The sequence below is a fragment of the Podarcis gaigeae genome, assembly GCF_964106915.1.
Source record: "Podarcis gaigeae genome assembly, chromosome: 11".
NCBI classification, from domain to species: Eukaryota; Metazoa; Chordata; class Lepidosauria; order Squamata; family Lacertidae; genus Podarcis; species Podarcis gaigeae.
Window position 1 is genome coordinate 54,123,091 of NC_139687.1, and position 22,684 is coordinate 54,145,774.

At 45.9% G+C, this 22,684-nt stretch overlaps 1 protein-coding gene across 1 annotated transcript; it reads left to right on the top strand.

Moving 5' to 3' along the window:
- The first annotated feature begins 6,209 nt into the window (after window positions 1-6,209).
- On the top strand, window positions 6,210-21,849 carry CFAP53 (cilia and flagella associated protein 53). Its single transcript, XM_083702830.1, has 8 exons — window positions 6,210-6,423; window positions 8,499-8,728; window positions 10,277-10,450; window positions 14,002-14,305; window positions 14,473-14,691; window positions 17,368-17,584; window positions 19,507-19,609; window positions 21,399-21,849. Exons 1-8 carry the CDS (start codon window positions 6,343-6,345, stop codon window positions 21,619-21,621), a joined length of 1,551 nt encoding a protein of 516 aa, XP_083558956.1. The 5' UTR covers window positions 6,210-6,342; the 3' UTR covers window positions 21,622-21,849.
- Window positions 21,850-22,684: the final 835 nt, after the last annotated feature.

Consider the following 22,684-nt stretch of genomic DNA (forward strand, 5'->3'; position numbering starts at 1 on the left):
TTGCGTAAGCCTTCTGAACTAGCTTCCTGGACAAAAAAGGACTGTACCAAGCAGTTCCTAATAGCAGATCCACCACAGCTTGGAGCTTTTGTCCAGCTGTAGCTGAGCACGCAACTGAACACTTGACTGCATTCAGATCACACATGCCACCCAAAGAATCCTGGGAACGGTAGTTTGTTCAGGGTGCTGGAAACTGTAGCTCAGTGAGGGAGTAAACTACAGTTCCCAGAATTCTTTGGGGGGGGTGAGGGTGCTATGAGAAGATGCTGAGATCAGGTCCTGCCCACCTACCACAGGTGGCTGTTGGGGGTGAGGACACAGAACAATCTGTCCTCCCTGGCAGAAAAGGTTTCTTACTTCTGGTAAAGGAAGACAACAGAAGAAGCAACAGTTATTACCATACACTGAGGTCCAGCTCCAAGGGCCTTCTGGCGGATCCCTCACTGCGAGAAGCGAGGTTACAGGGAACCAGGCAGAGGGCCATCTCGGTAGTGGCGCCCGCCCAATGGAACCGCCCTTCAGATGTCAAGGAAAAAAACAACTATCTGACTTTTGGAAGACATCAGAAGGCAGCCCTGTTTAGGGAAGTTTGGTCCCTGCTCCTGCCAACCTAGCAGTTTGAAAGCAAGTCAAAGTGCAAGTAGATAAATATTTACCGCTCCGGCGGGAAGGTAAACAGTGTTTCCGTACGCTGCTCTGGTTCACCAGAAGCGGCTTAGTCATGCTGGCCATATGACCCGGAAAAACTGCGGACAAACGTCTGCTCCCTCGGCCGAGTGCGCCACCGCAGAGTCGTACGTGACTGGACTTAACGGTCAAGGGTCCCCTTATCTTTACTTGCCTCCTACGCAACTTTGCCAATTTTAGGACGTCAGCTGCATGATCCTATGCATGTCAACTCAGAATTAAACCCCACTAAGTTCAATGGGTGAATCTCAGATGTATAGAGAATGGCTGCCTGAGCCAGCTGTGTAGTTCAAAAGCTTGCATACTCCACTGAAAGCTGCTAAACTGAGATCTATGTAGAAGCATTCCTTAGGGTGAATGTGTAAAGGGAAACAACAGGAAAAGTCATATATGGTTCCAATGGCGACAATGTGGAGTTATGTTATGTTATTTGGAGTTACGTAGCCACATCAGATTTGCATGCAGAAGTTTCCAGGCTCAGTTCCCAGAATATCCCCCAATTAAAAACTTGGGAGAGCTGCTGCCAACTGTCTGACTCCGTATAAGCCAGCTTCTTATATTCCCACAATATTCAAAGGGCAATGTAATTAAAGTATACAATAAACAAACAAACTGTTATAAGAAAAAACCCCTGCTCCTTTCCCCTTATGGGGGTGTCCAAGAGCCCGTATAGAGTCCTTAAGTAAGTTCCCTATAGGAAGGAGAAAATAACAGAGGCCAACCAGAGAACATTGAGAAGCAAAGCAGCTGGTAAGTCTGATCTTTATTAAACTGTTGCAACAGGGTCCCCCACTCACCCAATGCAGGGAGGAAGGAGAGGAAACCAGAACTGTGTGCAAGCCCTTATACAGTAGAACCTCTTCAGTGGAACCTCGGGTTACATACGCTTCAGATTACATACGCACCCAGAAATAGTACCTTGGGTTAAGAACTTTGCTTCAGGAAGAGAACAGAAATCGTGCTCCGGCAGCGCGGCAGCAGTGGGAGGCCCCATTAGCTAAAGTGGTCTTCAGGTTAAGAACAGTTTCAGGTTAAGAACGGACCTCCGGAACGAATTAAGTACTTAACCCAAGGTACCACTGTACTTACAACTGCCTCCACTCGCGGACGTTCCAAGTTGCGACCATGGCAAATCCGGAAGTAACCAGTGGGTTTTTCGCCATTCGTGCACACACAGAAGTGGTGATCGCTGTTCGCGCATGCGCAGAAGCGGGCAAGCGCCACCCACACCTGCCCACAATGGCGCCTCTCCCAGCGACCTGTTTCTATAAGGACGGGCCTCCGGAACGGATTGTGGTCGTGAGCAGAGGTTCCACTGTAGTCTTTTGAAATTGCCCACCCTGTAATCCAAGACCACCCCCCGAAACATCACACATACATCACAGAAGGAGGTAGTCTCCAACAGAAATACATCGCAGGGGGGTGGTCTAGCACAGGAATTCTGTCTGCCAGGAAACCTGACAATGGTCACTGGTTGTTCTACCTGGGCAGTCTGGCCATTCTTTTGTGATGGTAAATACTCAGTTCCTGAATCCAGGTCAAAGGCTCACCCTATTCATACACAAATACACCCTTGAGACAGGATTTCTGAGCAAAGAGACACTGGGGAGGTTTTCCCATTTCCTTCCTCACTGCAGAGAATAATTGAGGTGGCTGGAAGAGTCAAAATGGCTTCAGGATTGCTCTCCTGTACTATGTCAGAAACGTGGTTTATATATAGTGGTGCCTCGCAAGACGAAAAGAATCCATTCCGCGAGTCTCTTCGTCTTGTGGTTTTTTCGTCTTGCGAAGCAAGCCCATTAGCGGGCTTAGCGGCTCAGCTGATAAGCGCCTTAGCGGCTCAGCTGTTAAGTGGCTTAGCAGATCAGCTGTTAAGCGGCTTAGCAGCTTAGCGGATCAGCTGTTAAGCAGCTTAGCGGATCAGCTGATAAGCGGCTTAGCGGCTTGGGAAAAAGGGGAGGAAGGGGGGGGGGAAACCCGCAGGAACTCGCAAGACATTTTCGTCTTGGGAAGCAAGCCCACAGGAAATTCGTTTTGCGAAGCACCTCCAAAACGGAAAACCCTTTCGTCTAGCGGGTTTTCCATCTTGCGAGGCGTTCGTCTTGCGGGGAACCACTGTACCGGTACTTATGTATGCGTTTGTCTTGTAAAGTTATGAACATATGGTTTTTATATATGAGACCTTAGAATTCCTATAACCAGGTATGGCTCAAAATATAACACCAGGAGCATCTCAAAGGCTTTGCATATTTTTTGCACTGTGATGGAAGGACAAGGGAAAGAGCCCTTCTTAATTTCCGATTGGCATATAGAACATTCATTATCCAATTAGCCACTAGATGGCAGTCATGCACCACACAGTAATGTTAATAAACCAGGCCGCTGTATCTTTTTGAGGGTGCCGTAAAAAGAAATAAAAACACGAAGTGTGCATTTTAGACTGAAGTCTTAGACATACTTGCCTGGGAGTAAGACCCCCCCCTCAGAGGTAAGGCTCAGAAGTAACTATATAGGATTACAGAAGACATGTACAAGATTGCACTGTTGAACACAAACACAAGGGACTCTTTGGCAGTCCACGTCTGTGGATTGATTGATTGTTATTCTTGTTCAGATATTTAAAGCTCTTAGTTGAGAGATCGGTTTGGTATTGCCATAAGAGAGTCAGGGTCAGAGAGGGGAATAAAGGAAAATGACCCTACCAATATCAGAATTATAGTGTTCTACCTTAAAAACCCCACAAGAAAATGAACTATGTCTTGGAGAAATGCATCGTTTGAGAATAAATCATTTTGCTGAGTCTTCTGTGTCCTTTTACCTTTTGCTATCACTAAAATGTATAAGAATGTATGCTGTGTCTTTTTCATGTATCATTTTGCTGTGTCTTTTTTACCTTTTGCTATCACTGAAATGTATAAGAATGTATCTGAATGTATCCTTACTGAAATGTATCTCTTTCCCCCCATGAATTACTGAAATTTGCATGAATTTACTGAATTTACTGAAATGTAATGCTGCACCAGGCTGTATTTTCTGAATGTATCCAAACTGTAGCTGCCAAAACACTCTCCACCACACTGCCATCTACTGGGTCTGCAAATAATGCCATGAATACAAACAAATACCAGCTCAAATAAAGTAGTTTTATTTTCCAGTAAGTATGCAAACATCAGACTATCACACCCAAATTGACAGCAATGCAGAGCAGGATCTCACATTAACACTGCAGCCATTTCCCAACATCCAGCCTCACGATCTGCATGGTGATTATCAGCAACTATGGAGATTTTTCCTGTAGATAAGAAGCTCAACACATATTATCCCAGCCCGCCAGCAAAATTGACACCTCCCAAAGGTCTTACAGGGACGCGGATGGCGCTGTGGGTTAAACCACAGAGCCTAGGACTTGCCGATCATAAGGTCGGCGGTTCGAATCCCCGCAATGGGGTGAGCACCTGTTGCTCAGTCCCTGCTCCTGCCAACTTAGCAGTTCAAAAGCACATCAAAGTGCAAGTAGATAAATAGGTACCACTCTAGCGGGAAGGTAAACGGCGTTTCCGTGCACTGCTCTGGCTCGCCAGAAGCGGCTTAGTCATGCTGGCCACATGACCCGGAAGCTATACACCGGCTCCCATGACCAATAAAGCGAGATGAGCGCCACAACCCGAGTCGGTCACAAATGGACCTAATGGTCAGGGGTCCCTTTACCTTAAAGGCCTTACAACATCCTACTTGTTGTTTAGTCGTTTAGTTGTATCCGACTCTTCGTGACCCCATGGACTAGAGCACGCCAAGCACTCCTGTCTTCCACTGCCTCCCACAAACTCATGCTGGTAGCTTCGAGAGCACTGTCCAACCATCTCGTCCTCTGTCGTCCCCTTCTCCTTTCCCTCCATCTTTCCCAACATCAGGGTCTTTTCCAGGGAGCTTTCTCTTCTCATGAGGTGGCCAAAGTATTGGAGCCTCAGCTTCAGGATCTGTCCTTCCAGTGAGCACTCAGGGCTGATTTCCTTCAGAATGGAGAGGTTTGATCTTCTTGCAGTCCATGGGACTCTCAAGCGTCTCCTCCAGCACCATAATTCAAAAGCATCAATTCTTCGGCGATCAGCCTTCTTTATGGTCCAGCTCTCACTTCCATACATCACTACTGGGAAAACCATAGCTTTAACTATACGAACATTCTATTTACTTTATGTTAATCCTCTCTTCATGCCATTCATGTCGCTTCCCACCCCCTCCGCTGTTATTGATCTGTATGGAAACTGAAAAGGTATAAGAGTCAAGGCAGCTCTTTTGTTCGGGGTCTCACTCCGTTTTATTAGGTGAGCGGGGACCCTGTTGCAACAGTTTGTTTTTTTCTCTGTTCGTTCAATAAAGATCAGACTTTGCTTTTTCTCAAATCCTGGTGTGGTCTCTGTCTATTCCCAACTGGTACGCCGCCCTCCTTCCGAGGTCCGGGTCCTCCTTCTGAGGCAAGGACCCCCTTAGGAAGGCAATTGTTTATTTATTTCATTTTCTGGTTAAACTTTTTATTAGGGCACAGGTCCATCCCGTCCCCCCCTGGGAAAGTGGCCTGTTTTGCTTTTGGAGCAGAAATTTTAAGAGGAAACATTTTTGGGGACTAAAGTTAAACTCTTCATGTTTCTTAAGCAGTGCTATAGCATGGACTTTCCACAGTCACGATGCTTCTAAAAGAAATCAGAACTATTCCTGCTTGCTGAGTTCAAGGTGATTGACACATAAGCTACCTCGGACTCAGGGCCGGAGGGGCACAGCTTTGTACAGATTAGCTTTTGTTAAACTGTACTGCAGGAGGCAGTGGAAGACAGGAGTGCCTGGCGTGCTCTGGTCCATGGGTCATGAAGAGTCGTACACGACTAAACAACAACAAATGTCATAAATGCTTGGTGACATTCTTATTTCATATGTTGAAGGATTTTACCATTTCCAAAGTAATTAATAGACTGGAATTGTCCTCATCCCAATTTTTTTTCATTGCAATTGCTTTTCTTTCTTTCTTTTCTACAGAAGACACCCTTTTTTAAACAAACAAATAGAAGCTTTTGAATTATGGTGCTGGAGGAGACTCTTGAGAGTCCCATGGCCTGCAAGAAGATCAAACCTCTCCATACTGAAGGAAATCAGCCCTGAGCGCTCACTGGAAGGACAGATTGTGAAGCTGAGGCTCCAATACTTTGGCCACCTCATGAGAAGAGAAAGCTCCCTGGAAAAGACCCTGATGTTGGGAAAGATGGAGGGCACAAGGAGAAGGGGACGGCAGAGGACGAGATCGTTGGACAGTGTTCTCAAAGAGACCAGCATGAGTTTGACCCAACTGTGGGAGGCAGTGGAAGACAGGAGTGCCTGGCATGCTCTGGTCCACGGGGTCACGAAGAGTCGGACACGACTAAACGACTAAACAACAAGGCTGCAAAACACCCCGGTTCCTTCACTTCCCTTCCATTCATCCGCCATCCATTCATTCCAAGGTGCCCGGCTTCGCTTAACGCGCATGCGCAGCAGCAGCAGCCCCGAGTCGGAACCTGCACGCCGAAACCTCGGCTGGAGCGGCGCCGGCGTGATGACGTAGACCCCGCGCGTTCTCGCGTCCGGTTGCCACGGCAACGTCCGCCGCGGCATTACCTCGCCTCAGGCATGGAGGGCGGCAGGATGGCGAATCCCCATAGCCGAGTGGTGAGGGAGGTGCGGGGACCCAAGCCGTTTTCCTACGCCATAGTAAGTCCTTTGAGCGTTGAGGGGGGAATTGGGGAGCGCGGAGGGGACTGGTTTCCTTATATAGGGAGGGTTCTATCAACCCCCCTCCCAAATAAACGCTGTTTGTCTAAGGGCACAAGGAACTAGTCCTCAATGAGGCCCGTCAGCGCAACGCTTCGCTATGGGGTGTAAGCCCCGCTGGGCGAGATGTGGCTTGCTTTAGGTTATTAGATATTAGTTTATGTATTGTTTGTTGTTTTATTCATTCCATTTGTCATTTGTTTCATGAGATTTACGCACCGTTTGAATGTAAAGGGCTGGGTGGGAAGTGGGGTGGGGCTGAACACCCTTCATCAAAGCGGTTTATCAAATATTTATATATAGGGAGAGAGAGAGAATGTGTGTGTATATATATGTGTGTGTTTATGTGTGTGTGTGTACATACAGTCATACCTCATGTTACGTTTGCTTCATGTTACGTTTTTTCATGTTTTTCCAGTACTTCATGTTACGTGGCGACCCAGAAGTACTGGAAAGGGTTACTGCCGGGTTTCGCCGCTCACGCATGCGTAGAAGCGCTAAATCATGCTCCGCGCATGTGCATAAGCGCCAAATCGTGCCGCGCACCTGCGCAGATACGACTTCATTTTATGTATTTTTTTGAAAAGTTTTTATTATTAAAATAATTCAACATTAATACACACATATTGTGAATATACAAACATACATTTCATACAGTCCTTAAAATGTTCAAACATACCTACACTCAATCCCACTTCAGGTTGCGGGCTTTTCATGTTGCAAACAGGCCTCTGGAACGGATCCCATTTGCAACCAGAGGTACCACTCTCTCTCTCTCTCTCTCTCTCTCTCTCTCTCTCTCTCTGTGTGTGTGTGTGTGTGTGTGTGTACACACACACACACACACACACACACAAGCAATGAGATTGTCACCTATTTTTTCCTTTTACAGCCGTGAATTCAAAACATGCGGCAAGCTGAAAGCAAAGAATGGAGTTAGACTAGAGCAAATTAAAGCTCATATCAGTGTTCCTAAACACCTGAGTAGGCTCATCTGAATAAGAACGGTCTTCAGCAGGCGTCAAAAGGAATGCAGTGAAGGCTCCTGCTTGATATCAATAGGCAGGGAGTTCCAAAGTGGTGTTTAAAAATTATGCATAAACTGCCCAGTGATCCTCAGATGAAGGGTGACATGATAAACAAATACATAAGTTTATTTGGCTTTTCGTTATCTGTGCTATTGTGGTTAAAGTGGCCTTGAGAGTTTGCTGCTTTTGGGTGTTTTTTAAAATTTTAATTATAATGATAATAGGATAATAATAATAATAATTTATTTATACCCTGCCCATCTGGCTGGGTTTCCCCAGCCACTCTGGGAGGCTTCCAACAAAACACTAAAATATAATAACCTATTAAACATTAAAAGCTTCCCTAAACAGGGCTGCCTTCAGATGTCTTCTAAAAGTCTGGTAGTTATTTTTCTCTTTGACATCTGGCGGGGGGGGGCGTTCCACAGGGCGGGTGCCACTACCAAGAAGGCCCTCTGCCTGGTTCCCTGTAACTTGGCTTCTCGCAGCGAGAGAACCGCCAGAAGGCCCTTGGCGCTGGACCTCAGTGTCCGGGCAGAACGATGGAGGTGGAGACGCTCCTTCAGGTATACTGGACCGAGCAGCAGCTTCTCTTTTCTGACATCAGCTTCTTGGTTCAGACCACTTTCTCACATTCAGAGATCTGGGCTGCAGTCCCTTGTACACTTCTTCCCTGGAGTCAGCCCAGGGATAGACATAGTGCTCATAATCAGTGTCGTCATTTTATTTGTGTGAGGTGCATCCTTCCCCATCTTTAGTAACTTTCAGGAGGACTTTGAAGGCATTCCTGTTTACCTAGGCATTTGGTGGCTGAAGTTCCTGGCAACCCTGAGATCTCTGGCTGAAATAATGTTTTTATATGTAATTTCTTTAAAGCAGCGTCCACTTCGTACAGAGGAAGTGTGCTCCGCTTCCCTTTGTCCCCCTGATGCTTGATGTAAAATCTAAATCCAATTCCTGTTACTAAAGGCATACTTCCTCTTACAGAGGGCTAAGTTTCCCAAACCGAATGATGCCATGAAGCAAATCCTCCTCTGGAGGGAGCAAGAGAAACTGCGCCATGCGGCCGCGATGTACGCAAAGTCCCATCTCCTTGGCCGCCAGATCATCGAAAGGGAGGATCGGAATGAGCGGAAACAGTTCCACCGGATCGTGCAGAAGAGGGTTGATGTTGAAATGCAGGCATACCTGGCAGGACAAGAGGAGAGGAAAGAAAGGTAAGCAAGCCAGTCGAGCAAGCTGGTGATTCAATCTTGGGTTTCTGCCTTTAATTAGAGAAGGGCATACAAAGGATAAATTTGCATTCATTTCCTGCTCACTTTTGCCTCTTGGTTCTTCTGCATGTGGGCCCTGGAAGGCTGCCCATGTGGGAATTCTGCCCTCAGGCTGAAAAAATGGTTGTCACTGCTGCTTTAATGCTACCAAACTGGTCCTTCGGGGGGGGGGGGTGAGGACACAAAATAAACATGAAAGGTTTCATTTTATTACTGTTTAAGTTGATGTGCCTTACAGAAAGCCACAGCAAGTAAAACAGGTCTCTTGCTCACAAGAAGTGTACAGTCTCATAATAGTGAAAGGCCTTTGTTCATCGGTAGGGCACCTGCTCTGCATGCAGAAGGTCTCAGGTTCATCCCCAGCATCCGAAAGGGTCAGGAACACAAGAGCTGCTGCCCCTGGTATAGTCTGGCCTGGTATAAGTTGGATACCTGTGTTCCTATGTGTACTTACGCTTTGTTTCTATGGAGAATGGGGCGTACATTTAAAGCACATTCAGTACCCATTTAAAACACATAGCTTCCCCGAAAGAATCCTCAGAACAGTAGTTTACCTCTCACGGAACTATAATTCCCAGCACCCTTAACAAGCTACAGTTCCCATGATTCTTTGGGGGAAACTGTGTGGGCATGATCTGAGATCAGAGGGGCCCAAGCGCAAATACTGACTCAGCCATGAAGGGTGCTTGTCTGATCTTGGATCAGTTGCTTTCTCTCAGCCTTACCTACTTCACAGAGTTGTTGTGAGGTCAAAGTGGGAAAGACTAATGCATGTTTCTGTAAGCTCTGCCGTGAAATAAATAAGTGGTTACACCAACGTTATCGCTGAAGAGGTGGGTATTGAGGGTGGATTTAATGGAAATGAGCAAAATGAACTTTGTGCTCCCTGATGGATACTTAAAGAATAGATCCTGCCTGACTTCACCACTCCAGACACTAAATTCAGATTTTGGCCATCCCTAGAATTCAGCTAATCAAGCAAGCCTTACACGGTTTGACATCACAACTTTGCTCCTGTTTTTTAAATGGAAGGACTAAGACCCTGGTCTGCAGAGTACACGATAAGGAATTCTCTTCCACATGGTAGACAGATGATACCTTTAGTACTATTTATTTATCTCATTAAATTTATACACTTACAAGGCCTCACTCCTGTCAGCAATGGAGCTGCAGAATTGTGCACTAACTTCAGCTTCTGGATCAATTGCAAGGGAAGCCCCACACAGAGCACGTTGCAGTAACCCAGTCTTGAAGTAACCAGTGCTTGAATTACAGTGGCAAGGCTTCTCCGGGTTCAGGAGTATGGCAACTTGCCCCCAAACCCCTAATGACTGCTGCAGATGCCTTCGTATAGCTACTAAATAGAATTCTAGAGATGGGGACGCTCTTTCCCTCTGATTCAGAGTGTTCTTTCTTCCACATTCTGTAAAAAGGCGCAGTTCAGTTTTAACACCGTTGACAGTGATTTGGTTTTTAATACACCCTTCCCAGGCTTCGGGATCTCCTGGAAGCCGAGGAAAAGTGTTATCTAGCTGCAATAGAATCGCTGGGAGAAACTATGGAGGACAGGCGAGTGAACATGAGAGCAAAAGCAAAATTGCTGAGAGATAAGAGGGAAGAAGCTCGGACGAAGCTTGTGGCGGAAAAAAGGGATCAACAGTTCAGGTAAGCTGGTCATAAAGAGGGGCAGCCCAGGAAGGAGGAATGGGGAGGGGGCAGACAACTGCTCGGTCCATGAATTTGTTTTCTTTTAGATCTGCGGGCCCATTTGGACTTTTCAGTGAGCGCTGTAGGCACTATGGCCTCTGGTCACTTTATCTGGGCAATATAATCCCTGCTGAAAACAAGAGTGTGTGTGCATTCATACACATACACTGCCTTTTCAAGGGATCTGGTAAAAGCTAGAGCCAGTAAAATCAATTTGAGCCTTGAAAAGCACATGGAACTGAAAGGGGAAGTAAACAGCCCTGGTGATCCTTTGATGAAGGCTGACGTATAAATTTAATGCATGAGATAAAGCACGGAAGAGCATCTCCCTTTCATTTTCCTCCTTCAGATCCATGTACTTTTCAAAGGAGAAAAAGGTAACTACTCTTATGATGTCATGGCCACAAGGAGCAATGGGTAGGGTTGCTCCGTTGCTTTGGGGACTCCAGGGAGAATCTCAGGACCACCGATGTATGAGCACCATGGTGGCAAACCCTGATTTAGAGTGTTAAGTGTGGCGGAATGAGAAGTCATAACCCAACAGTTGAGGACCATTGGATTAATCTTCCAGCAAAACTAGTTAAAGCCTGGAGCCGTGCTTTTGTGTTCAGAATAGCGCTGAGTCCACTGTTTGGTCCTAAACCAATGAGCCGTTTTGAATACCAAACCTGCACTTCCTGAATATTTATGCAGGCTATCCTTTGAAATTCATGCTTCAAGAATTTTTTCTGGGCAGTTCTCCAGTACAAAAATGTGTACAAAAACATGTGCTGGGGTGAAGTGTGAACAAAAATGTGTGTATTAGTGAAGAAAATGTACAAAAATACATTATATTAGGGGATATCACTTGTAAAAGTCTGTCTATTATGAGAAATGCAGACAAAGGTGTGGCCAGATTTTCATGACTTTTTCTTTTAAAAAAGCTTGCAAACTGATGTAATGGCGTAAACCGAACTTAAGACTGGAAAAATGAGAAACTGAGAGAAATCAAAACTGACAGCTTTGTGCATCCCTAATGATGAGAGGCTGCCAGTCATACTTTTTGCAGCTCTGAACATGGTTTGTTTGGGTGGCAAGAGAGAAATATTGTTTTACGGGTCTCTTAAATATATCACGTGGAAATGTTTTTGTATCTTCTCTTCTTTTTACAACAGTCTTTTCCCTCTCTCTCCCCTGCTGAGACTTGTATAGAAATTGTAGTTTATTGCCTCGCCATTTGAGCTTTGGAGGCATTTATTATTTATTTACATATGTATATTAAAGATGTTTTGGATGGCTCTAAAGTGGCCATATAGGCATATCATTCCCTCTGTTCTATCATAACGTTTGTCACTTCTTGCAAAGGAGAGAGTGTAGTCACACGTGATTCTGCCTTGCTCCCGTAAAAATGGATAAATGCTGGTAAGGGGCACCAATTTGGCATCTGACTTCTGTAAGCAACATTAAAATTTCACAGCTCTTGACAGTAGAGAAGCTTACGACAGCAAAGTGAAATAGTTGAACAACCATCTGTGAGAGCAGATGTGTATGGGTGGCTGTAAAAGCTGCTTTGGATGACTTATTTTGGTCGGATCAAACAGTTATGGAGCTATTTTGTATTATGAATTACTGCCTTGGCTAACACTTTGATTTAACTCCTACTTTTTGAAATGTCTGTTACATTCATGTGGTTTAGAAGCTGTGGCTCTGGATAAGCAAGTAGTGCTCTCCTTTCTCTTAAGGGAATTTTGATCTAGAGTCTGGATGGATCCATTTTCATGTAGCAGAAGCTTTATCACTGCCACCCCATTGCCCTGCTCCTCCCTGATCTCTTCCAGATGTTCTCTTTGACCGTTTAAACCAGTGATCCACTATCCATAGATCTTGTTTCTCTCTCTAAATCAGGAGTCACGGACTCTGGCTCTCCAGATGTGGCAAACACTTAACAACCATCAAGTGGTTGCATGCACTAACTATGCATGCCAAAGTCTCAGATCCTTTTGCTCTTCTGTTCCCCAAACCAGCCTATTTACCAGCTGCTCCCCCAGTTGCCAACACGACACTTGCTCAATACATAGCTGTCAACTTTCAGATTTGAAAATAAGGCATCAGCAGCCTCAAAAATAAGGGATCAGCAGCCTCACCTGTCCCAGGGACAGTCTACGGGATAGCTAACAATCCGGGATAGCAGCGGGAAACGGCGCTGGAATAAGGGAATTTCCCGCAGAAAAGGGGAAGGTTGACAGCTATGGCTCAGTAGTGCTCCTGTGCTGCTATTGCTCCTTTGAAAGAGAGAACTTCTGATAGATTGTGCCCTTCGTTTGCAGGAGGCATTCCTTTTTGTACAATATATCCATTCTCAATGCCAATAAGCATGTCACCTTTATGTTGCTTTATTATGCCCTTTTTTAGCGTATCCAGCCGATCAGCAGTGAACTGTTATTTGCAGAGGCAGCGAAACGGCTGCACCTTCAAATTACACTTGGATGGGCAGCAGGCACTTAATAGCACTCCCCTGCCCCACCCTCCCCAGAAAGCAGGAAGATTTGTCACAGTGTTGACAAAGATCTGCTCCAGCTGCATTATGTGATATGATGATTAGTTTGCAACGATATGAAGAAGAACCCGTTTCTGGGTGCAGAAAAGTCAGTGAGGGAGTTCTTCTTGTCCAGTACAAGTGCCAGGGTTTGGGGCCCTTAGGCAAAATGCTTTCGGTGGCACCCCTCCCTGAGTGTGCCTCTCTGCTAAGTTGGCACAATCTGACAGGTCAAGAGCTGAAGTTGCGTAATCTCTTGGACATCATTACCTAGAAAATGGAGGGGCATGGGCAGCATCAGGGGTTGGCATTATTGGGCAACTGCCGAGGCCCACATTTTAAGAGGGGTCCCACCGCTGTTATTTTTCATATTCGAAAACACATTTGATCATAAAATAAGTATTCAGATACGTGTCATAAAACTGCAAAATTGCATTTTGGCAATTTCTTTGGACCTAGAACTGTATTTGCAGAATTTGGAGAAGTGTCAAATCCAGAGGATAATTACATTGGGCTGGTTCTTGTGGATCAGGTCAGTTCATATTGGAATCTGCAGAACTCTAATTCATCAGGCATCCCTAAATATCACTAGCTAAGCCTTTGGGCTATGTAGCCTTCCATCTACTGCACAGCTATGAACCAACAGAATTAGCATTTTTGCCTTTGTTTTGTGCCTAGACATGCATTTTTTAGCTGTAATGTAAATCAGCATTATTGAAAAGGGCTGCAACTCAGAGGTGGAGCCTCTTGCTTTGCATGCAGAAGGTCCCAGGTTCAATCCCCAGCATCTCCCAGTCAGGACTGGTCAGAAATTTTGCTTTGACACCCTGCACAGCCGTTGCCTGTTAGTGTAAACAGTACTGAACTGGGTGATCCTGTGGCCTGACTCTGTATAAGGCAGCTTTCTGTGTTCCTGATGGCACAGTACTGTCTCCATATGCCTCTTCAAAAGCATGTTTCCATTCCTCCTTTTCTCTCCTTACCCATGGCTCAGAGTAACTTGTGAGGACGCACGGACACTGTGGAGCAAGAAGCATCTGATGGAGATATGTGAGGACCGGCTGGCCCAGCTGGCCCTGAAGGAGGAACTCAAGAAGCAACGAGCAAGGGAGGAGGCAGCCTTTGCGGCTCTTTGGGAAGAGGACAGGCTGGCCAAGGAGAAGCGGGCAGCGGAGGACGAACGGAAGAGAACAAGGTGGACTGACAGCCAGAAAAGCCTCCTTGAAGCTCAGCAAACTGTGGCGGACGCTCAGCGGGAGGAGGCGAGGCGGCTGAAGGAAGAAGAGGCGAAGCTGATGGTAACGTAGCTGGTTTAAGAGCGTAAGATGAATCTGCTGGGTCCAAGACGGCAGCCATTGCTACATCTTCGTAGCGTTGCGATTTTCCCAGTCTAGCCCCCCCGTTTTGTTGGGCATCATTAAAGCGGGAGGTGCGAGTTAACTGTCTCTCTTGCTGCTACTTGTAGGAAGAAGAACGTCAGCTGATGAAACTAGAGAATGAGCGAGCCGAGATCGAGCGGCAGCGGAAGCTGAGGGAGTGCAGAGACATGCTGCTGGATTCCATGGAGGAGAAGAGGAGGCGTCTCCACGAAGAGCAGCAAGAGGAGCTGGCTTTAGATATGAAGATCCTGGATCACATCATGAAAGAATCCCAGGAGGATACAGAGAGCCAAAAGAGAAGGAAAGTAAGGCTAGTATTTAATTCAGCTTTTGAGCTAAAGGCAGCCATTGCCGACTGTCAGATGGGAATGGTGGTTGCTCGTGAGCAACCAGTCAGGACTCCCACCTGTCTTTTACAGGTTTTATTTGGGTGCAAAACTATTTACAGTGCAGTACCACAAGTTCATGCCTGCCTCAGTCGCTAGCAGAATCCGGGAGTGGCTGTTTCTGGGTCCTCCCCCGACATAATAGCTTAGTCACCCCCAGCCTTTTCCTTCCTTCTTTGCATTTTACACCTCTGCGCAGGGTGGGCGACGGAAGAGGCGTGCTTCCCTCCTGGCCGGCTTGACCAGGAGCGGTGCTGAGACTCCCAGCAGCATCCTCTGGTCCCTTCCCCTCTTCCCCACTGGAGATGTGGCTTTCCCCACCACAGGAAGAGGAACTGCTTCGCAAGATTTTCGGAGATTCCCTGTAACCCAACTCCCCCTCAGCTTCCCTTCCCTGTTCCGATGGTAGTTTCCTGACACCAACCTTTTCCCTTGGGAGCCCACAACAGACTTCCAAGGAAGCCCTGGGCTCATGATAAAAAAGGATCAAGCCTTCTTTGAGGATTTATCACAGTGGAGAGGAACCTCCAGCCCATGGGCCTAATCTAGCCTGCCCAGTCCAACCTGCCCAACCTCTCAGTGACCCCTGCCTCCCTGCCAGTCCTCCAATGTCCTTGTGTGGCGATCGGAGGTCAGGCCTTAAAAGAGCAGGCAGAGAGATCCTATGTCTCCAGCCTTAGCACTAAGCACCACAGCGAGAAGTCCTCTGCTGGTGCTTATAGATTAAAAGGCAACATTCCTACACAGCGAGTGCTGGGATGGGAGCGGCGGAGAAAGGCTGCCTTTTACTCTTATCTCAGATCTTGGTGCAAAGCCTGGGAAAGGAAATCCCTATTCCTGCTCTGTAGGCAGGGGGATCTTTCTAGCCACCCCCACCCCCATGCTAGAGTAGAGGGGGCTGGAAATGCTGTTGTGTGTGCCTGCATGTGTGCATGTGTTTGTTAGAGAGAGAGTTTTTTACCTGCATGTCTGGTGTGTGTGCGCACTTGTGACAATGGATGCTGAACAGAGGTAGGAGCTGAAAATGTGGTTCTTAATTTGCACCACTCACAAACAAGAGGTGGTGACCAAAGAAGAGGCTATAATCTGTTTGAAACAATTTATTTCAAATATATCACCTTCAGAAAACCAGTGAATGCATTTCCGTTTAAAAAAGAGACAAGCATTATTACCACCACAATTTATTACCCACCCTTCAGGCTTAAGGTCCCAGGGCGAGTTAGAGCAATTAAAACACAACATTAACTGTAAAATACAACATTATGCAATATTAAAAACAGTTTAAAGCAACCTACAATTACAAAGATAAGGTGGGTCCTGAGAATATACATCTGATTATCAAGGGTCAAAAATCAGAGGAAAGAGAAATTAACTGCACGTTACACAGAAATAAGACTTGGGGAAATGGAGAAAAAAGGAACAGGTACGTGCAAATAGCAATTGCATGGAAAACAAAGTGTGCATATTTATTTACTTTTTGTCTCTGCTCACCATTGGAATGTGCCCCCGCAACTCCCAATGGTTGGCAAAGTTTGAATCTAGCCCATAGGTTCTCAGTGCTGAGTTATCATATTGATTTTCAACCTGCATGAGTTCTCAAATCTGAGAACAATATTTAAAACTCTTCCCCCCTCTTACTTTCTATCCTGAATTTACTGCCAGTCAGTTTCATTAGGTCACACTGAGATCTGGTATTAAGCGAGCAAGCAAAAGATTTATTTCAATCTCCAGGTAGGGCTAGGAAAAACTGCCTGTCTGAAACTCTGGAGAGCTGCTGCCAGTCAGTGTAGACAATATTGATGTAAAAGGACCAATGGTCCAACTTGCCTCAAGACAGCTTTTTATGTTCCTCATTTTCATTTGGGGAAGGCTAAGGAGACGTGGGTGGTACTGTGGGTTAAACCACAGAGCCTAGGGCTTGCCAATCAAAAGGTTGGCGGTTCGAATCCCCACGACGGGGTGAGCTCCTGTTGCTCAGTCCCAGCTCCTGCCAACCTAGCAGTTTGAAAGCATGTCAAAGTACAAGTAGATAAATAGATACCGCGCCAGCGAGAAGGTAAACGGCATTCTGGTTCTCCAGCAGCGGCTTAGTCATGCTGGCCACATGACCTGGAAGCTGTCTGCGGACAAACGCCAGCTCCCTTGGCCTATAGAGCGAAATGAGCACACAACCCCAGAGTTGTCCACGACTGGACCTAACAGTCAGTGGCACCTTTACCATTAAGGAGATGATGAGAACTTAGGTTTTGAAGCTTGTCCTCAATGGCCATATTATCAATGGTGAACAGTGGTACCTCAGGTTAAGTACTTAATTCGTTCCGGAAGTCCGTTCTTAACCTGAAACTGTTCTTAACCTGAAGCAACACTTTAGCTAATGGGGCCTCCTGCTGATGCCTCTCCACCGGAGCACAATTTATCCTGAAGCAAAGTTCTTAACCTGAGATACTATTTCTGGGTTATCGGAGTCTTTAACCCAAAGCGTATGTAACCTGAAGCTTTGTAACCCGAGGTACCATTGTATAAAGCTGCAAAATTGCCATGACTCCCTTTTTATTTATTGTTTTCTGCAACTTGCTCCTCGTCTCTTTTTTGCAGAAAGAGCTCTTGAAAGAGCAGCAGATGTTTAAGGCCTACCTGGCTCAGCAGAGGGAGGATGAGCAGCGCCAGGAAAAAGAGCTGGACAAGCTGCGGGCGGAAGAGACAGCCCGGATGTGGGCAAAGAGGGCCGCGAAGGAGAGGGCCATGAAGGAGGCCAGGGGCCGCTTGCTCACAGAAGTCATGGACACGAGGAGACTTCAGCTGGAGGAGAAACGTAAGGGGCTGTTGGGGACACATTATCCGTGGGCCTGATTTACCTTCTATCTTGCAGGGTCTGGAACAGGAGACCTGTGCCAGTAGAGCAGGAACACTAAGCAGGGCTCTGTGCAGGCTGATCTTTAGGACTCGAGCTCAGAATTGTGCACCTGAATTCTGCAGACTGCATAAATAATGCAAATTAATGCATCTGCACATCATGAATTCTGCTTCTATGAATCAGGAACAAGGAGCTGTGCAAAGAACTGGAACCCTACTCTTGGCAAAAGCAAAAGCCTCACCCGCTTTTCCTGCGCCCTGGCCAAAGATGACGCCAGATGTTCATTGTTTGTGTGCTTTGAAGTCTGTATTTTACACTCTGAAGGGCCTGGACAAAACAAAACAAAAACAAAAGCCGAGGTTCTCAAGGCACTGAATTGCATGCCTACCGCGTTCTGCACTTGTACAGTGCCATCTTAATACGCACAGTCGAGCCCATAAATAGGATTGCCTGCCCCCGCCCCATATTTTATTAAGGATTTCCCCCTCCCAGCCCTGAATCAGCCCAGCTCATACCTATATCCTCATAAAGGTAATATGCATGCCCAGAATGCCAGCACCTTGATTTGTGCTCAATAGTTCACAGCCAGCCAGTCCAGTGCTTTGCGGATCAGTGTTGCATGATCCCACTTTGCTATTCTGCAATAGCTGTAGCTTTTTGATTGTTTTCAGGGCAGCCCCACATATATTGCATTGCAGTAGCCCTGCTGGGAGGTTACCAGAGTAGTAAACACATGTAATAAAACCCATTATATAATACAGCAGCAGGAACAGGGATGGAACTAATTAGGAAAGGCTTTTGTCATTTATTTATTTTTATTTCATTTATTTGTTGAATTTGTATTCTGCCCTTCATCCGTAGATATCAGGGCAGTTCACAACATAAAAATACAATATAAAAGCACAAAATACAGAATAAAAACAAGACCTGCCTCCTTCAAACCAGTAACCCCCTCCCCTCCACCCACTTATCCATTTAAGAAAGTTTAAACTGGCCGCCTTTACTCTTCCAGATCCAATTTAAGGTGCTGGTTTGAACTAATAATAATAATACATTTTTATTTGTACCCTGCCCTCCCCAGCCAGAGCCGGGCTCAGGGCGGCTGACATCATAAAACTAACACAGTATACAAAGAATATAAGAACATTAAAACAGGCAGTCAATTAATTAAAATACATCTTAAAACTAGTTCAGAGCAAATTAAAGTCTGGACAGATGGCAGTCCACGGGTAAAATTGAGAGTGGTTAATATTCTCCAGGGCCAATGTTACCACTGGCCTTATAAAGGACCTGTGAGCAGGCTAGGAGGCCTCTTTAATACTTGTTCTTATACAAAAAGAAAAGAATCAGACTGAACCCTGACCAAAGACCTGGCGGAACAGCTCCGTCTTGCAGGCCCAGCGGAAAGATGTCAAATCCCGCAGGGCTTATGCATTGCAGGACCACAATACCTAATTAATTCCCACTCCAGACAAGAATATAAGTGCCCATTACAAGTGTCTCCACGTGCCTCCTCAGAGAGACTTGAAGGGTGCGAATAAGGAACAGGGCCTTTTTGGTTGTGGCCCTCTGCCTGTGGAATGGTCTCCTAAGTAAGGCCTGCCTGGCATGAACAGATAACTAGCAGCTAAGGCAATGTTTGTGATGCCCTGGGTTACTGATAACCACCCCCTCCCACCGAACCCTGTGAAAGCTGATGTTTTATGTATTGATTTGATTGTTTTGATGTTGATGGTTGCTTTTAACTATTTTTCCGGCTTTATTGTACAGATACTGCCCTGTGTTAGGCGACCAAAAGACTAAACACATCGTAATAATTAATTCATTGACAAAAAAGCAGCAGCATTGGCCAATTACTTGTTCCATTTTTTGTCTTTCAGTGCAGAGAAATGCCCAAGAGCAAGAAGCACTGAATCGGGACAGGGAATTGTTAAATGCAGCCATTTTAGAATTCAACCGTCTAGAAGAGGAGAAATATGCAAGGTACATAATCACTCTTAATCCTATCAGCAGGGCTGATTATACCTTTGTAGTAAAAACCCAGCAAACTAGGCCAGTAGCACCCAAATTATTTGCAAGGAAAGCCTCACTTCTGTAACCTATACAGGCAAGGCAAATTGAACACATTTTCATATATCTTTTCCAGAGACATTGAGGCATTGAAGCTCCTAAGTAAGGTAAAGGTAAAGGTACCCCTGCCCGTACGGGCCAGTCTTGCCAGACTCTGGGGTTATGCTCCCATCTCACTCAAGAGGCCAGGGGCCAGCGCTGTCCGAAGACACTTCCGGGTCACGTGGCCAGCGTGACATCGCTGCTCTGGCGAGCCAGAGCTGCACACGGAAACGCCGTTTACCTTCCCGCTAGAAAGCGGTCCCTATTTATCTACTTGCACCCGAGGGTGCTTTCGAACTGCTAGGTTGGCAGGCGCTGGGACTGAGCAACGGGAGCGCACCCCGCCGCAGGGATTCGAACCGCCGACCTTTCGATCGGCAAGTCCTAGGCGCTGAGGCATTTACCCACAGCGCCACCCGCGTCCCAGAAGCTCCTAAGTAGCAGTGGTTAAAAGGGGAGAGAGTGCTGCAACTTGGTGCAGAAAGTCCTGAGTTCAAGTGTTCTTAGAGAGTCTCGCTATCTTTCCTCTGTTTTCCATCCATAAAACTGTGAATTAAGCCCTTTTTCTTGCAGGGACATCAATAAGAAAGCAACATGTGGTGAAAGCTCCTTCCACATTCCAAAGTGGGAGAGATTTTAATAACAAAGTCAGAGAATAAAGGATGATTTTCAGCTCGTGCTTAGAATCCTAACAAATTTTCTAATAGGGATAACAGCCATACACAGCACAAGCCTATGCACCTCAAAAATTAACCTTTTTATTGAGCATTTCCCCCCAAATGCCACACCACAATACTGTGTGTTGAATACAGCCAAGTCATAATTGGAGTAAACCTATTTAAATCCGTTGATTTAGGTTAGTCACGCCCACTGATTTTTTCAGTGGGTCTACTCTGAGTATGACTTAGCTTGATTCAATCCTATATATTAGAGTAGGGATGCGGGTGGCGCTATGGTCTAAACCACTGAGCCTATTGGGCTTGCTGATCAGAAGGTCGGTGGTTTGAATCCCTGTGATGGAGTGAGTTCCCATTGCTCTGTCCCAGCTCTTGCCAACCTAGCAGTTCGAAAGCACACCAGTGCAAGTAGATAAATAGGTACCACTGTGGCGGGAAGGTATACAGCATTTCCATGCGCTCTGGTTTCCGTCACGGTGTCCTGTTGCGCCAGAAGCAGTTTAGTCATGTTGGCCACATGACCTGGAAAGTTGCCTCTGGACAAACGCCGGCTCCCTCGGCCTGAAAGTGAGATGAGCGCTGCAACCCCATAGTTGCCTTTGATTGGACTTAACTGTCCAGGGATCCTTTATATATTAGAGTACAAGAACAATAGGTGGAGGGGGAGATTAAGGAGTGCATAGGCAATGAAAAGGATAGAAAAGCAAGGTGTGTCACGTGGAGGACAATAATGCATCCATCAAAGGATGCATCATTTATTCAGAGGTGCACATTTATTCAAAGATGCACTTTTATTCAAAGGTTTGCTGGAAAAGAGAATGTGGAGTGAGCCCCTTCCTGTCCTGCACAGAACAGGGTATAGGAGAATGGCCTGCAGAAAGGCTGTGTGCTTTCAGACCATGCCCTGGAAGGGAGTGTGTTAAATGTGTTAAGTAGTTGCTGCTTCTGATTACGCTCATCCTTCTTTATTATGTTATCTGCAGGCGCACACGGCAAGCAAAGGCGTATCAGGAGGAACTCAATGCTCAGATGGATTACAACAAGCAAGCCCGTGATCTTGAGAAGGAAGAAGAACGCCGCCAATACGCTTTGTCCCTGGAAGCGGAAAAGCTTTACCAGCAGAAGATAGTGGACATCATCTCAAGACCTTACATGAAGTTGTCAGATCTCCATCCTTTGCGGAGGTACCTTGCCAGCAGTTCTTAATCTTAGACTCCAACCAATTTCCTTTATATAGATCTATATTTATAATTCACTGCATTTAAAACTCTCAAGCGCAGCTAAAGCATCTTCTACTTGTGTACACTGACTGAGGGGAAGACGACTGTAGAATACCATGTTTCCTAGCTTCTTTTCTTGGTCAAGCAAAACCTTTTAAAAATAAAATGCTGTCGAAAGTTTTACGTTTTAAATAAAGAACGTTGCATGGTGAAATTGACTGACTTCAAAACATTTTCTTTAAAAACACTTCTAGTTGTACAATTAAAAATGAATGCCTATATGCTGTGCTTTTCTAAGTTATTTGTAATAAAAAAAGCATTTTCATTCCCTCTTTTTTTAAAAAAAGAAAAGGTTGTCCATAACTCAGCATATATTCAGTTGACATTCCCCATTCCCACCACTGTATGCTATAAGAGCTGGTGTACTCCCTCTGTCTCCGATGCAACCTGCAATCCTGTGTACATAATGCCAGCACGTTCCTTTGCAGAGCCGAGACCTGCTATACTTACAGCTAGATCTATGGAAACTAAGCAAACGAGGCTTTAAGAGATGTTCTGGACAAAACTTGGCATATTTAGTTTCTGTGCGTCCAGCTGCCATTAAAGTTTGCAGAAGCAGGGAGCAATCAAAACAAAAGTGACAATGTTAATCTGGACACAGCTTCCTGGCCAGTTACCCCAAATCTCTAGAAACCTCTGAGAAAGAAACCGTAGGCAAGTAAACAGGGCTATGCAGATGTGTTCTCCCCACAGATTGGGGAACATAGGAAGCTGCCTTATACTGGGTCTTGTGGGTGACAAGGTAGACTTGATTTCTACCAGCTGCATGCTCGTTTTGTTGACAATATTACTCCTGCCCCTTCCACTTTAAACATGGACAATAAACATGGCTGCCTCTCAGCCCCATCACTCGTTTTGTCTTTGGATCACAACTATAGGACAAGTGTTGAATCGCACACCACGAGGGGTTCAGTGTATTCAATGAGAAATCTGTTTTACAAGCCAGCTTGTTGTCACAGTATTACTGAGCAAGCTCTTGAACACATTGA